General features: G+C 44.0%; 1 protein-coding gene across 1 annotated transcript; it reads right to left on the reverse strand.

Annotated features, from left to right (window-relative positions):
- Positions 1–7323: 7323 nt before the first annotated feature.
- On the reverse strand, positions 7324–12627 carry LOC134609461 (POU domain, class 5, transcription factor 1.2-like). Its single transcript, XM_063453135.1, has 5 exons — positions 12070–12627; positions 10992–11103; positions 10163–10293; positions 8481–8645; positions 7324–7566 (listed from the first exon to the last, which is right to left on the reverse strand). Exons 1-5 carry the CDS (start codon positions 12625–12627, stop codon positions 7324–7326), a joined length of 1209 nt encoding a protein of 402 aa, XP_063309205.1.
- Positions 12628–13655: the final 1028 nt, after the last annotated feature.

Genomic DNA, 13655 nt, shown 5'->3' on the forward strand with positions numbered 1-13655 from the left:
ACAGGTACTGTTGGTGTAAGTGCAGGCTGTAACTAACCCCTGTGGTAATAAGGTGACAACGCTGCTGTGACTGGCTTTGCTAGGGGCAGGTCCAGCTTTCATTAGCACCACCATGCAATGACAATACAGTAAGTGGCATTCATGAGGTACTGTGAGGTCATTGCTGTAAAGAGCACTGAGTGGTAAAGACAGTACAGATCCTGCTGTGGTAATTGTGACTGGAATTGCTGGAGTAAAAGCAATTTGTGAATATTTGTGGGGGTTCCAAGCCCATGGTCTGAGACTGTATCAATGAGCTTGTGTGTGTCAGTAAGATTGTCTGTGTCTACATGCGAATACGCTTACTGTATAATTAAATGTTTTACTCTAAAAGGACCAATATTTTATATTGGAAAAGGAAATATATATTTATGGTGTGTGTGTGTGTATATATACACCTGTATGAGTAATATATAAACACATACATACAGGTGTACATACAGGTGTACAATCATCTGGGTTGGCAAGACATAACCTTACATATTACATGTGACAATATATGGCGCAATGACTTATGGGTCTGGCATAATTTTTTTTCCAGGGCTACTTTGTATCCCCAGTCCGGCCCTGAGTGTGTGTGTGTCTGAATGCAGTGTGTGTGTGTATAAGTGCAGTGTGTGTATGAGTGCAGTATGTGTGTGTGTGTGTGTATGAGTGCAGTGTGTGTATGAGTGCAGTGTGTGTATGAGTGCAGTGTGTGTATAAGTGCAGTGTGCGTGTGTGATGCAGAGTGTTATGGAGAGCCTTGGTGGGGGGTGGGCATTTTTATTGTTATTTTTGAAATTATTATTTTAATATTTTTTTTGTTTTATTAGTCATTTTTTTAATTAATTTTATTATTAATATTTTATTTTATTATTTAATTATTTATTTATTTTTTTCGTCCCCCCCTCCCTGCTTAATACATGGCCAGGGAGGGGGGCTCTCACTCCCTGGTGGTCCAGTGGCATTGGCAGTTCAGTGGAGGGGGCTGTCAGAGAGCGTTTACTTACCTCTCCTGCAGCTCCTGTCAGCTCCCTCCTCCTCCGCGCCGGTCCGGTCAGCTCCCTCTGCAAGTCCCAGTGTAAGTCTCGCGAGAGCCGCGGGGTCATAGCGCGGCCACGAGACTTACAGTGGGAGCTGACAGAGGAGCTGCACGAACCGGCGTGGAGGAGAAGGGAGCTGACAGGAGCTGCAGGAGAGGTAAGTAAACGCTCTCTGACAGCCCCCCTCCTACACAGCCCCCTGGAGACAAAAATGCCAGGAAAGAGTATTGTGCATGTGTTTGGAGCCTGCTTGTGGTATTGCGTGTGTGTAGAGTGAACTGATTGTGGTGTGGTATTGTGTAATAAGGTCAGTTTTAGTTATGTTGTGTTTGTGGTGTAATGTAATGCATATGTGGCTAGGGGGTGTAGAGAATGTGTGTATAGGGGATGTAGCAAGTGTGTGCATACAGGCTATAGTGTGTGTGTGTATAGGTGATGTTGTGTTTGTAGAGAGTGCGTGTTTAGGGGTGTAGTATGTGTTTGCTTACAAGGAATCTAGTGTGTGTATAGGGGATCCAGAGTGTGTATGTTAGAGTGTAGTGTGTGTGTGAGTATATATATAACAAATCCAATAGGGATGACTGCACTCCCTGGTCTTCGTATAAAATCAAAATAGCTTTATTAGATATACATTAAAAAGAGAAAGATCAACGTTTTAGCCCTCAGGATCAAGAATTACATACATCGTATATTATATATATTATATATACATATGTTATGTATATGTGATGGGTGTAGTGTGTATGTGATGGATGCTGTGTGTGATGTGTGTGAGGGTGCTGTGGGCGCTGTGTGTGAGGGTGCTGTGTGTTGTGTGTGAGGGTGCTGTATGTGATTGATTTGTGTGAGGGTGCTGTGTGTGATGTGGGTTTGGGTGCTGTGGGCAGGGCCGCCATCAGGTGGTGACAACCATCATGGTTGTCACGGGCCCGGCGGTACTGGGGGGCCCGGACTGCTCTGGCAGTCCCGGGCCCCACTTTCCCTCTCTGCACACATAGATAGCGAATATCACTATCTATGTGTGCAGCCGCGGGCCCCCGGCTCCCTGTTACCGCAGAGGGGGCCCAGCGCACAGTTTCTTCACACGCAGTTCATTGCCTCCAATAACTCGCAAGAGTTATATCTAATAAAGCCTGCGGGCTAAAGTTCACTCTTGCAAGATCGGGGCGTTGCCATGGCAACGCTCCCGATCTTGCGAGAGGAACCCGGCGGAGCTGCAAGATAGAGCTCCGCCGGGTCCTCCTCTCCCTCCCCAGCCGCATGTCTATTTAAGTGGGCCAGTGAGGGAGAAGCTGGGGACATTGCATGTGGTGACAGTGTAGGCATGGTGAAAGTGTTTTGGATGATGACATTGTGGGAGGTGGTGACACTGTGTTGATGGTGACTGTGTGTGGAGGGGGTGACAGTGTCGGATGTTGTGTCAGTTTGGAGAGATGGTGATAGTATTTTGGATGGTGACATTGTTGAAAGTGTGACAATTTGGGAGGTGGTGACAGTGTGGGGGGATGGTGACTGTGTGGGCAGATGGTCACAGTGTGGGAGCTGGTGACAGTGTGGGTGGTTGGTGACAGTGTGCGGGAATGGTGACTGTATGGGCAGATGGTGACATTGTGGGAGTTGGTGACAGTGTGGGTGGTTGATGACAGTGTGCGGTAATGGTGACAGTGTGGGAGGTGGTGACAGTGTGCGGGAATGGTGACAGTGTGGGGGTGGTGACAGTGTAGGAGGTAGTGACAGTGTGGAGGGTGGTGGCATTGTGGAAGGTGGTGACAGTGTGGCGATGGTGACAGTGTGGGAGGTGGTGACAGTGTTTTGGAGCGTGACATTGTGGGAGGTGGTGACAGCATGGGAGGTGGTGACAGTGTGCGAGCTCATGGCATTGTGGAAGCTGGTGACATTGTGGGAGGTGGTGACAGTGTGGGGATGGTGACAGTGTTTTGCATGGTGACAGTGTGGGAGGTGGTGACAGTGTGAGGGGCAATGGGGATGAGGGTGGTAGTGTGTGGGGAAGGTGATAGTGAGGGGTAGTAGTGTGTGGGTGAGGTGACAGTGGGGGGGGGGTGGAAGTTTGTGGGGATGGTGACAATGGAAGATGGTAGTGTGGGGGAGGCTGGTCTCCTCCTTCTCCCTGGTAGTCCAGTGTGCTGTAGCCAGCCAGCGCCTCCGTTCTCCAGCTCCACCAGGTGCAGAGCTGCAGACCATGGAGTAGAGATCTTGCAAGCTCCAGTCAGAGCTCCAGTCAGATCTCGTGAGCTCCAGTCAGACCATGGAGTAGAGATCTTGCAAGCTCCAGTGGTAAACCGTGGCAATGCTGTGAGTAGCCAGAGATTGCGGAGCTGGTGACCGGAGGTGCTGGCAGACTACACGGAGAGGCCTTGCACCCGTTGTATACAGGAGAAGCCGCAGGGCCCCCTCCTGGTGTTGGCCATTGGTTCATGCCAACCAGTGTGAACCAGATGAATGCCAAACACTACCTACAGTCAGGGCTGCCATCAGAAATTTTGGGGCCCCTGACACAGCTCAAGGTCTGGGCCCCCCGGCGCCTGCACCTGAGTCCCCCCCCCCCAGTCCGCCCACAGGCATGCAGTGTCTGCAGGGCCGGTGCAAGGATTTTTGCCGCCCTAGGCAAAAGTAAAGTCTGCCGCCCCCCATATGATCTGCCATGTTAACTAACACAGTGCTGCAGTGCCGCCGTGTTTACATTAAAAGGCCTGCAAGGACAGGCTATAGACACCAGAACCACTACATTAAGCTGCAGTGGTTCTGGGGACTATAGTGTCCCTTTAATGTGAGGTAAATTAGAGATTAGTGCCACGAATAATATACTAGATTGCCTACTTACAACCAGATGAGGATGATGATGGGCTTCAGCTGCCGTCTGGCTCCACTGGTCTGGTGTAGAACAGGCTCTCTGGAGGCGGTTTGTAACTGTGGTCACAAAAATCAATGTTCTGGGAGAATGGGAAACAGCTCCATTTTTTGAGGGCCCTTTACACAGGGGGGGGGGGGGGGGATGTCCTGATGTGTGTAAGGAATGCATTGTGTGAATCTGTGTTTGTATGTGTAAGGGCTGCAAGGTGAGTTTGTGTATGTATGGGATGCAGTGTGTGTGTGTCTGTAAGGGATGCACTGAGTGTGTGGAAGGGGTGCATTGTTTGTTGCTGTGTGTAAGGGATGCATTGCTTGTGTATGTGTGTCTGTGTGTAATGCATTGTGTGTTTTTCTGTGTGCAAGGGGTGCATTGTGTGTGTGTGTGATGGATGTCAATCTCTCCCCATACCCCCGTCAATTTCCTTCTTCTCCCCCTCCCTCTCATTGCCTTCTCCCCCCCTCCAATTTCCTTCTTCTCCCCCTCCCTCTCATTTCCTTCCTTCTCCCCCCTCCAATTTCCTTCCTCTCCCCCTCCAATTTCCTTCCTCTCCCCCTCCAATTTCCTTCCTCTCCCCCTCCAATTTCCTTCCTCCCTCCCCCCTCAAATTTCCTTCCTCTCCCCCTCCAATTTCCTTCCTCTCCCCTCCAATTTCCTTCCTCTCCCCCTCCAATTTCCTTCCTCTCCCCCTCCAATTTCCTTCCTCCCTCCTCAAATTTCCTTCCTCTCCCCCTCCAATTTCCTTCCTCCCTCCCCCCTCAAATTTCCTTCCTCTCCCCCTCCCTCAAATTTCCTTCCTCTCCCCCCTCCCTCAAATTTCCTTCCTCTCCCCCCTCAAATTTCCTTCCTCCCCCCTCAAATGTCCTCCCTTCCTCTCCCCCCACTCCCTCAAATTTCCTCCCTTCCCTCCCTCTCCCCCACTCATACAAATTTCCTCCCTCCCTCTCCCCCCCCACCCCCACTCAAATGTCCTCCCTCCCACTCCCCCCCTGACTCAAATGTCCTCCCTCTCCCCCCCCACTCACTCAAATGTCCTCCCTCCCTCTCCCCCCCCACTCACTCAAATGTCCTCCCTCCCTCTCCCCCCCCACTCACTCAAATGTCCTCCCTCCCCCTCACTCAAATGCCCTCCCTCCCTCTCCCCCCTCACTCAAATGTCCTCCCTCCCCCCTCACTCAAATGTCCTCCCTCCCCCCTCACTCAAATGTCCTCCCTCCCCTCCCTCAAATGTCCTCCCTCCCCTCCCTCAAATGTCCTCCCCCCCCCTCACTCAAATGTCCTCCCCCCCCTCACTCAAATGTCCTCCCCCCCTCACTCAAATGTCCTCCCTCCCCCCCCTCACTCAAATGTCCTCCCCCCCCCTCACTCAAATGTCCTCCCCCCCTCACTCAAATGTCCTCCCTCCCCCCCCCTCACTCAAATGTTCTCCCTCCCCCCCTCACTCAAATGTCCTCCCTCCCCCCCCCTCACTCAAATGTCCTCCCTCCCCCCCCTCACTCAAATTTCCTCCCTCCCCCCCCCCTCACTCAAATGTCCTCCCTCCCCCCCCCTCACTCAAATGTCCTCCCTCCCCCCCCCTCACTCAAATGTCCTCCCTCCCCCCCCCTCACTCAAATGTCCTCCCCCCCCTCACTCAAATGTCCTCCCTCCCCCCCCTCACTCAAATGTTCTCCCTCCCCCCCCTCACTCAAATGTTCTCCCTCCCCCCCCCTCACTCAAATGTCCTGACACCCGGCGGGCGCGCGAGGGAGCACTCTCCCTGGCTGAGTGCTTCCTCTTCAGATCCCTCGCGCGCCGCGTACTGATGCCGGAGCCGGAAGATGACGTCATCTTCCGGCTCCGGCATCAGTGCGGTGCGCGAGGGAGCTGAAGAGGAAGCACTCAGCCAGGGAGAGTGCTCCCTCGCGCGCCCGCCGGTTGTCAGCAGGGTCAGCCTCTGGGGGGCCCTGAGGTGACCGGCTGCTGGGCCCCCCAGGAGAAGAGGCTGGCCCAGTGGGTACATACCGGGGTCGCAGGGCCCCCTGCGACCCGGTATGTTCCCACTGAATGTGGGGCCCGGACGACCTGAGCAGTCCGGGCCCCCCAGGACCGCCGGGCCCATGACAACCGTTGCGGTTGTCATGCCCTGATGGCGGCCCTGCCTACAGTTCATTATATTGATTGCCATACGTCTACAGTTTTAAGACAAAGTGTAGATAAGGAGTTTTACAAAAACTTGGACTCCCACTAGCACCCATAATCTACACACTCTGCAGCAATAGGGCAACTAAGATCAAGATCACCATCTTATCCCTCATTTTGCAAAGTGATTGAACATTCACTAAATGCAGTGTTTTTTAAACAGGTATTTGTGTGTGTTTTATAAGATTGTTGTGACCACACATTCTACTTTAGTATCTCTTTTCATGAACTATACCACTTTAAGATTGGTTGTTATAACATTTGATAAGGTATATGTATATCACTTTGGTACATTGGTATATTTTGTAATTTGGCAGATATTTTATGAGCACCATTTTTTTTATTATTTTAGTGTATCTTTTGCCATGATTTGAATGGTTGCTGAACAGAATTTATTGCTTTTATGACATTTATATGATTATTTTTTAGTGTTAAAATATTTATTTTGCACTGTGCCACTTTATCTTTTTGCTTTTTTGTACATTCAGAGTAATTCACTCTTTACTGGATAGACTCCCTACACAAAATAGAAGGTTTGGTGTGAAGCTCAGTATGTGCTAGTAAAGAAGTATTCAACTCCAAAAATATTTGCATAAATTCACAAAACGGTCCAAACAAAGCGACAAACAAACTTATTTTTTATTCTTTTTTTTCAATTCTTTTTAGATATACATATATGGAAAGTGCATTGTCAACTGTACAATCTACATTCAATTACACAGTCTTAAGGGGAAGTCCAGCGAGTTCTAGGTCTAGAGTAAACTCTTGTAATAAAGGACATGAGGTTGAAAGATGTTGGAGATGAGGTGGGAAGCATAACAGATATCAAGGTCATTGACAGAGAGGAAATGCAGCTTGAGATAGAGTTTATGGAGTAGAAGCAGGGTTTGAATAGCTTACAGAGAGTAAGGTGTAAAATGATCCTACTGAAATGCATGGAGTTTTTGTTTCACCTTGTGTCAGATATGGTGAATTTCCGATGCAGTGGGCAGGATTTGGCGATTAATTTTATATAAGGTGTGAATAAGAATGAAGATTTAATAATGATGACAGGGAATCAAAGTGGTAGGGTTAAGGCTACAACATTGAACTGAAGTAAGAGTGATCAAGATGGGTTAATGCTCAAAAGAGAGGTTTATCTGTAAAAAGAGGAAAATAGAAATATGGATATAACATGGTGTACTAAGTATGGTTTCCAGGAGGCAATCTTTATGTGGCATATTGGATGAATTGTCCATTGTAGTCGTTTATTGCCATATACGGAGTACGATTTGATCCAGTCATATCAATTAGGCAGGGTTGCGGTACGGCCACTGGTGGCATGGCACAGGTTCCTGTGTTAGGACCTGGAATAGGTTGAGCAAAGTTACCAGGTGCCATGGCCTCTTTCAGTAGTTTGTTCAGTTCCTTTTTATCCTTCTGGCGACGGTTGCAAAACCATGTTTTAACAACCTATTGATAAATAATGAAAATAATGGGTGGTCAATAAAGGAATTCATCTTATGTGAAGTATTCTAATGATCTTATATGAGGTGGTCAAATGATTAACAAATTATTCACATTTAAACAGACATAATACACAAGTACCAAGTTTGATTTATGCAGAGCAAAACATTTGGGAAATTCATAATATAAATAATTCATACATTAAAAGATTCACTTTTGTACCAGCGAGAACAATTGCCTCTAGTCCCAGCTAAAACATTTAGGATTATTTACTAATCTGGAAATTTGTGAAAATTAAAAAAGGGATATCAGAGAAATGTTAGGCCAAAATAGCGAAGTAGAAAAAAACTCCTCACAAAACTATGGTTTAGATGGCACCATTGGAGACATGACCAACTGGCCTTAATTATAGAGTCTTCTTTTACCCAAATTGTGTGTGCTGGTAGTCAAATCTCTAGAACTCATTGTTAAAGTGACTGCCACAAGATGGTTACTATAACAGTTAACTCAGGGACGGCCCAAGAATTTTGCTTCCTTGGTCCAAGGATGAAATGCTGCCCCCCCCCCCCCACTCAAGTCATGCCCATCAAAACATGCCCACATCCATTATGTTATGCAGTGTGTGTTGTGAATGCAGTGTCTGTGTTTGTAGAGTGGATGCAGAATGTGTGTTTGCGTAGTGGATTCAATGTGTGTAGTAGATGCAGTGTCTGTGTGTATTGTATGCCTGACAAGGCAGTGTTTACATTAGAAAGCCTGCAGGGGCAGGCTGTAGACATAACCACTTTAAGCTGTAGTGGTTTCGGTAAATGCTGTGTCACTTTAAATCTGAAGTTCACTTTGCATTCTCACTTTAGTAAATAACTGTAAATTTTCATGTCAATGTAGTTGATATAAATCTTCTTATCGTCAGTACTTACTTCAATTTTTAGCTTCCTTTCGTGTGAAATTTTTCCGATTTCCATTTTACTGGGATGATGGACCAGGTTATAAATCTCTTCTAACTTTTCCTTTGTCGCCTTATCAATGAATGTGCGTTTTGTTTTTTTTGCAGAGTTGTTCGGATTTTCTCCCTTTTCAACAACCTAGTGTGTTGCAAAAAAATATAAAAAATGCAAAGAATAACCCGTTACTCACAGAATTACATTTCTTTCCAATCTAGTAGATTAACAAGTTTCAAAAGAAAAGATTCCACAATTTGTAATGAGCATATTTCACAGAGTTAAATGGGCACTAACATAAAAGAACCCCAAGCACCATAGCTACCTGTACACCTTGCATTGATTATAGTGCAAAGAGCTCTGTACCTCCTTTTATCATACTGCTATAGTAACAGGGATTTATTATACCCATTCCCTACTTTTCAAAATGAAAGGGATACTATAGTGCCAGGAATACAAAGCTGCATTCCTAGCACTGTAGTTCTCTCTGCCTCTCCCCTTCCTCGCGCCCTCCCCCACCCTCCACCTGGGTGAATGAAAGGGTTATTTACTCACCTTTACCAAGTGCGAATGTCCTTCGGCGTTGGGTCCTGGTCCGCCCCCTCTGAAGGCCCGTGATGGGCATTAGACCTCTGCATTAGACCTTCCCCATAGGAAAGCATTGAATCAGTTCTTTTCTAGGAGGAAAAATCTGACACTGGAGGTCCTCATGCAGAGAGTGAGGACGTCCAGCGTCAAATACCAGACCAAAGGTCCATTTCAATACAGGAAGCCTTCTAGGGTCTTTCTGGTAGACAGTCACTGTTGGCAAAATGTTTTACATTGTATCACTAAGTGCATAAGGGTCATTGCACTCAGACCAGTTCAATGAGCAGTAGTGGTCTAGGTGATTACCATATCCCTTTATGATATGCTTGTACTTGACATGCCACACATGTCCTAAGTGATGATAATAATGGCCTATTAATAATAATAACGAGTAAAAAAAATAATAGCTATATTGCAATAACCCTGAACTCAGTAGCTCTCTGAAGGCTAAACACTGATGTCTGCGGTGTTTTAAGTGCAGTTGTGAAGAGGGGACTGTCCCTGTGTAGCACATAGAGAGTGCATCATTAGAAGTACTTCAGCTGTATAGCAGGCACTAAATATGTACAGAGGGTGCTTTAGCAATAGTCTCTGCATGGTCTACTACAAGGAAAGGCAACCTGTGGCACACCAGATGTTGTGGACTAAATCGCCCACAATGCCCACACAGCCATAATTCTGGAAATCCGTCATGGTAGATGAGTGCATCTTGATAATCCATGGTTGCCTACCTCGGTCTTCCGGCTATAGATGCTGACAGTCAGCTTGACGTGCCTGACACACGTCTGACACACCACTTCAATGGGCCAACCCACTCCCTTTGCAGGCAGGCTCATCCATTGTGGGCATCACCACTGACACAAGTCCCTGACCATGCCCATCGGGCTAATCTATCTGCTTCCCAATTCCATACCTCCCAATGTTGGGAGATTCGTGGTTATTGTTGTTTTAGTACAATTAATTACACTGCTGATAATAGTGGAATTTTAACAACATGATCAAGTTGATGTAAATAAATCTTTAGGGTATAAGTCCCTGTACATGCTTTCAAAATTAGAAAGTGTTTTACTTACTTGGAGGATAGCTGGATTTGTTTTAACTTCATCATAAAACTTCTTCAACATTGGTTTCAGTTTCCGCATATTAGTCAGGGACAGTTGGACAGCCTCAAATCTTGAAATTGTTGTCTGGCTAAATGATTTATCTGTAACAAAGTAGATGGTTTGTCTGTTATGTGATGTCCAGGTGTTCTGGCTTTAAATAAACTCTCTTATTATTTATTACTAAATCAATTAAGATAGTAATAATGGTAATATTATTAATAATATGAAAAAAAAGTTTTTTGATTGCGTTATTGGCTTTTGCTTTTTACATAATTATGTTGACAGCACTCTGACATTGCAACTGTAACCTGAAAAGCCTACAATGAGCATTTTATGCAAACATGATTCTTTGGAACAATGAAACTGTATCCCGGTGCATGTTTTCATGAATTTCCTATCTTTGAACTTGCATTAACTCCTATTTCCAAAGTTGGGCTCATGATTGAAATCAAAGGTTACTACATGCCATCAAATTCAGGGATAACATCCATATTGCATTTCATTGTACCAAAGTGTTGAAAAAACTAATTTATTTGCATTAAATACCCTCTCTGTGCTTTCTCAAAGTGTATTTATCAAAGAAAATATATAGAATATGAAATCCATCCATTCATATACATAAACAAAAATCATTAATAATATATATTTTAGATAATTATACTTGCTGTAATTAAAATACCAGATTTTCTCTTTAAAATATAAGTTTATTTTTATTTGTTGATTTTTTTTTACAAACTGACTCAATATAAATCATATCTTTCTTTCAATGTCTTGGTAACTTTCTTTTATCTCAACTTACTGTATAAAACTCCTAGTCCGTTCCCAACGTTTTCCTGGGTTAAACCGAGCAAATATCTCTGCTTTTTAACATCACGGGCAAATTCTTCAAGCTCACTCATGCTCGAGTTATCCTGTGAATGTAAGGAGTAAGTTTTAAACTTGAGGTTAAAAAAAAACAGTACTTAAAATAAAAACAAAATTATTTTGAAAGTAGAGCACAACAGCTACAAATGTCCAGATCTCCAGGAAAACATCAAACAAAGTCATAGTTTGTGATACGAATGTGTTAAATACTAATACTTTAAGTGCTATTATATATCAACCATACAGAAGCACAAATTACAAGATGGGAATTTGGGGTCAGCATAGATATATGTACACTCAGATTGCAATTGTCACAGTCTTCTGCTTGGAGCCAACATTGTCATCGAGTTTATGCAGAAGGCTTATTTAAACTACAATATCCCCCTATTTATTTATTGATAAAGTTGACCTCATCTAGGATTTGAGCTCATATTGGCAGAAAATAGGTTAAAGTATCACTAGACAATATGAAATATGTCATTGTTTTCCATATACAGGCTTCACAATAAAATCCTAATGGACAGCCATAACCTAATTTGTTCTACACCTGCTACAGCTATATACCAGTAGAATGAAAATACACATTTATTCATTAAATAGTGAGTTGAACTAAATCGACAAGTGGAGTGAAAAAAATTGGATGAAAGTGGCAAGCTTGAAAAGTTCTCCAAATATTTTTTTCCCATTTTCCAAATGTTGACCTACATTTTTCAGTTGTCAAACCACCACAACATTATGTTTACTATAAACAAGATTAAAATTTGTGCATATCCACTACTTTCTACTTTAATGTCCTTTAAAAATAAAGTGTACTTTTCACTAAATAGCCATTGATACTTTGACAATAAAACCATAAACTATCTCCAACATTTAGGTTTCCTATTACATGAGAAATTTGTAAAGTAAATGTTACCAGAACAAAAAAAATAAATCTCAAAGTGGTCCAAACATGTTGCTTCCTGAAGAAACCACATATATAAACAGTGCATGAGTTTGGATTAGTAAGTACTCACCACAACATCTGAGTCTTCGCTTCCAGTGGATGCCTGTGATATAGTACTTGCATTGGTGCAGCTTCCAGCACTGGATATGGTACTCATAGACGTGCAGCTTCCAGCCATAGCTGGTGAAGGTTTTTGGTAGTGGAGCATGGGGTACTTGACTTGCCCTGCCTGAGCAGTATTGGACATGACCTGTGGGGAAGTGGGCCGATTCATGCTTACAGGACTGGCGGCTTCATGGGGAGATACTTGGTTTATGTAGTTAGGTGTTTGATTTTGGTTTAGTGGTGGTATCCATGGCTGTCCAGAATTAATTGTGTTGTAAGCATTAGGCTGTGTAGGGCCGTTATAGTAGTGAGGGAATTGGTTCATTAAGTTTGTCTTCTGAGGTGGACACTGCCCACCATCTTGTTGAATTACTTTGTAGTCAAAGTTTTGCTTATTCTGTGAGTAAGGTGGATGGCTCATGCCAGTAACATCTTGCATATTTTCTTGATAATTTTCATGTCCAGTTGGAAATATTCGTAGATCACCCTCTCCTTGGTTGGAATAAAGATAATTGTTATTCATGGTTCTTGTAGACTGTTGGCTGTTGGGATTTTAGATAGTTCTTCTTAGAATTCTTCAAGGTTGCTGAAGTAGATTCTGCGCTGGGAACAGAGCTACAAGTAAAATCTTTGGAGAAGGCCTCTGGACTAGAGATCAAATTTAAGAACGACTTGTATGTGTATCTCATTCAAACCTTATCTGGAAACCAAAGTAAAGGCCTGTAGAATGATGGGCTGTGAGAGAGCAGGAAGATGCTAGGAAGAGTCAGGATTGAGAAGAATCTCCACAAAGGCACTGAAGACAGTGATTCTGAGAGAGTGAGGGGAGCGCTTCAAGAACACAAGTTAGCCCCACCTTCCTGGTGGGCTTGTTTATTGGCCTTACTTGCTATTGGCTAATTGTCATTAACTATTCCCATGATGCAACCTAAATGACCAATCACTAGCTTGTGAATATCTTTTACTTTTTCATTTTATTCTGTCTCCCCAGTACTAAACATTATCTGGATATTTACATTTCAACAGACTGTGGGCCAACTCATTTACACCCTATTTATTAGCATATGAAGATGTCTGGTTAAGTGCACACTATGCAAATGAATATACAAAGTATCCCTTTAAGCCATGAACCATGTGCCTCATTAAAATGCTAAACTTGTTAATAATTACTACACATTGTTTCTAAATTTCTTATTGATCTAAATCCCATTTTTATTACAATGACACTGTGTTGTCTTCATTTTGACTTACACATCTACTTAAAAAAGATATTTGTTGTTAGGAGGCCATTTTGAGCCCAGTGGTTATCGAGATGCACAGACTGGCAAAGTCTACATGCAGTTGTTTAAATGGGTATTGAATAGACCCAGTAACAATCTCTATTGATCAAACAAATGTTTGTTAACATGCGTCAACATTTTTGAGTCACAAATAAAGATAAAGGTCAATGTTAGCCTTAATGATGCATACATCTCAATTAGTTATGGAGGTAGAAATGTATGATCATCAATGATGTTCTCCAAATATGGGGTAATCTAGTCAATAAGGTCA

Source organism: Pelobates fuscus, chromosome 4, assembly GCF_036172605.1.
Source record: "Pelobates fuscus isolate aPelFus1 chromosome 4, aPelFus1.pri, whole genome shotgun sequence".
Classification (NCBI taxonomy): domain Eukaryota; kingdom Metazoa; phylum Chordata; class Amphibia; order Anura; family Pelobatidae; genus Pelobates; species Pelobates fuscus.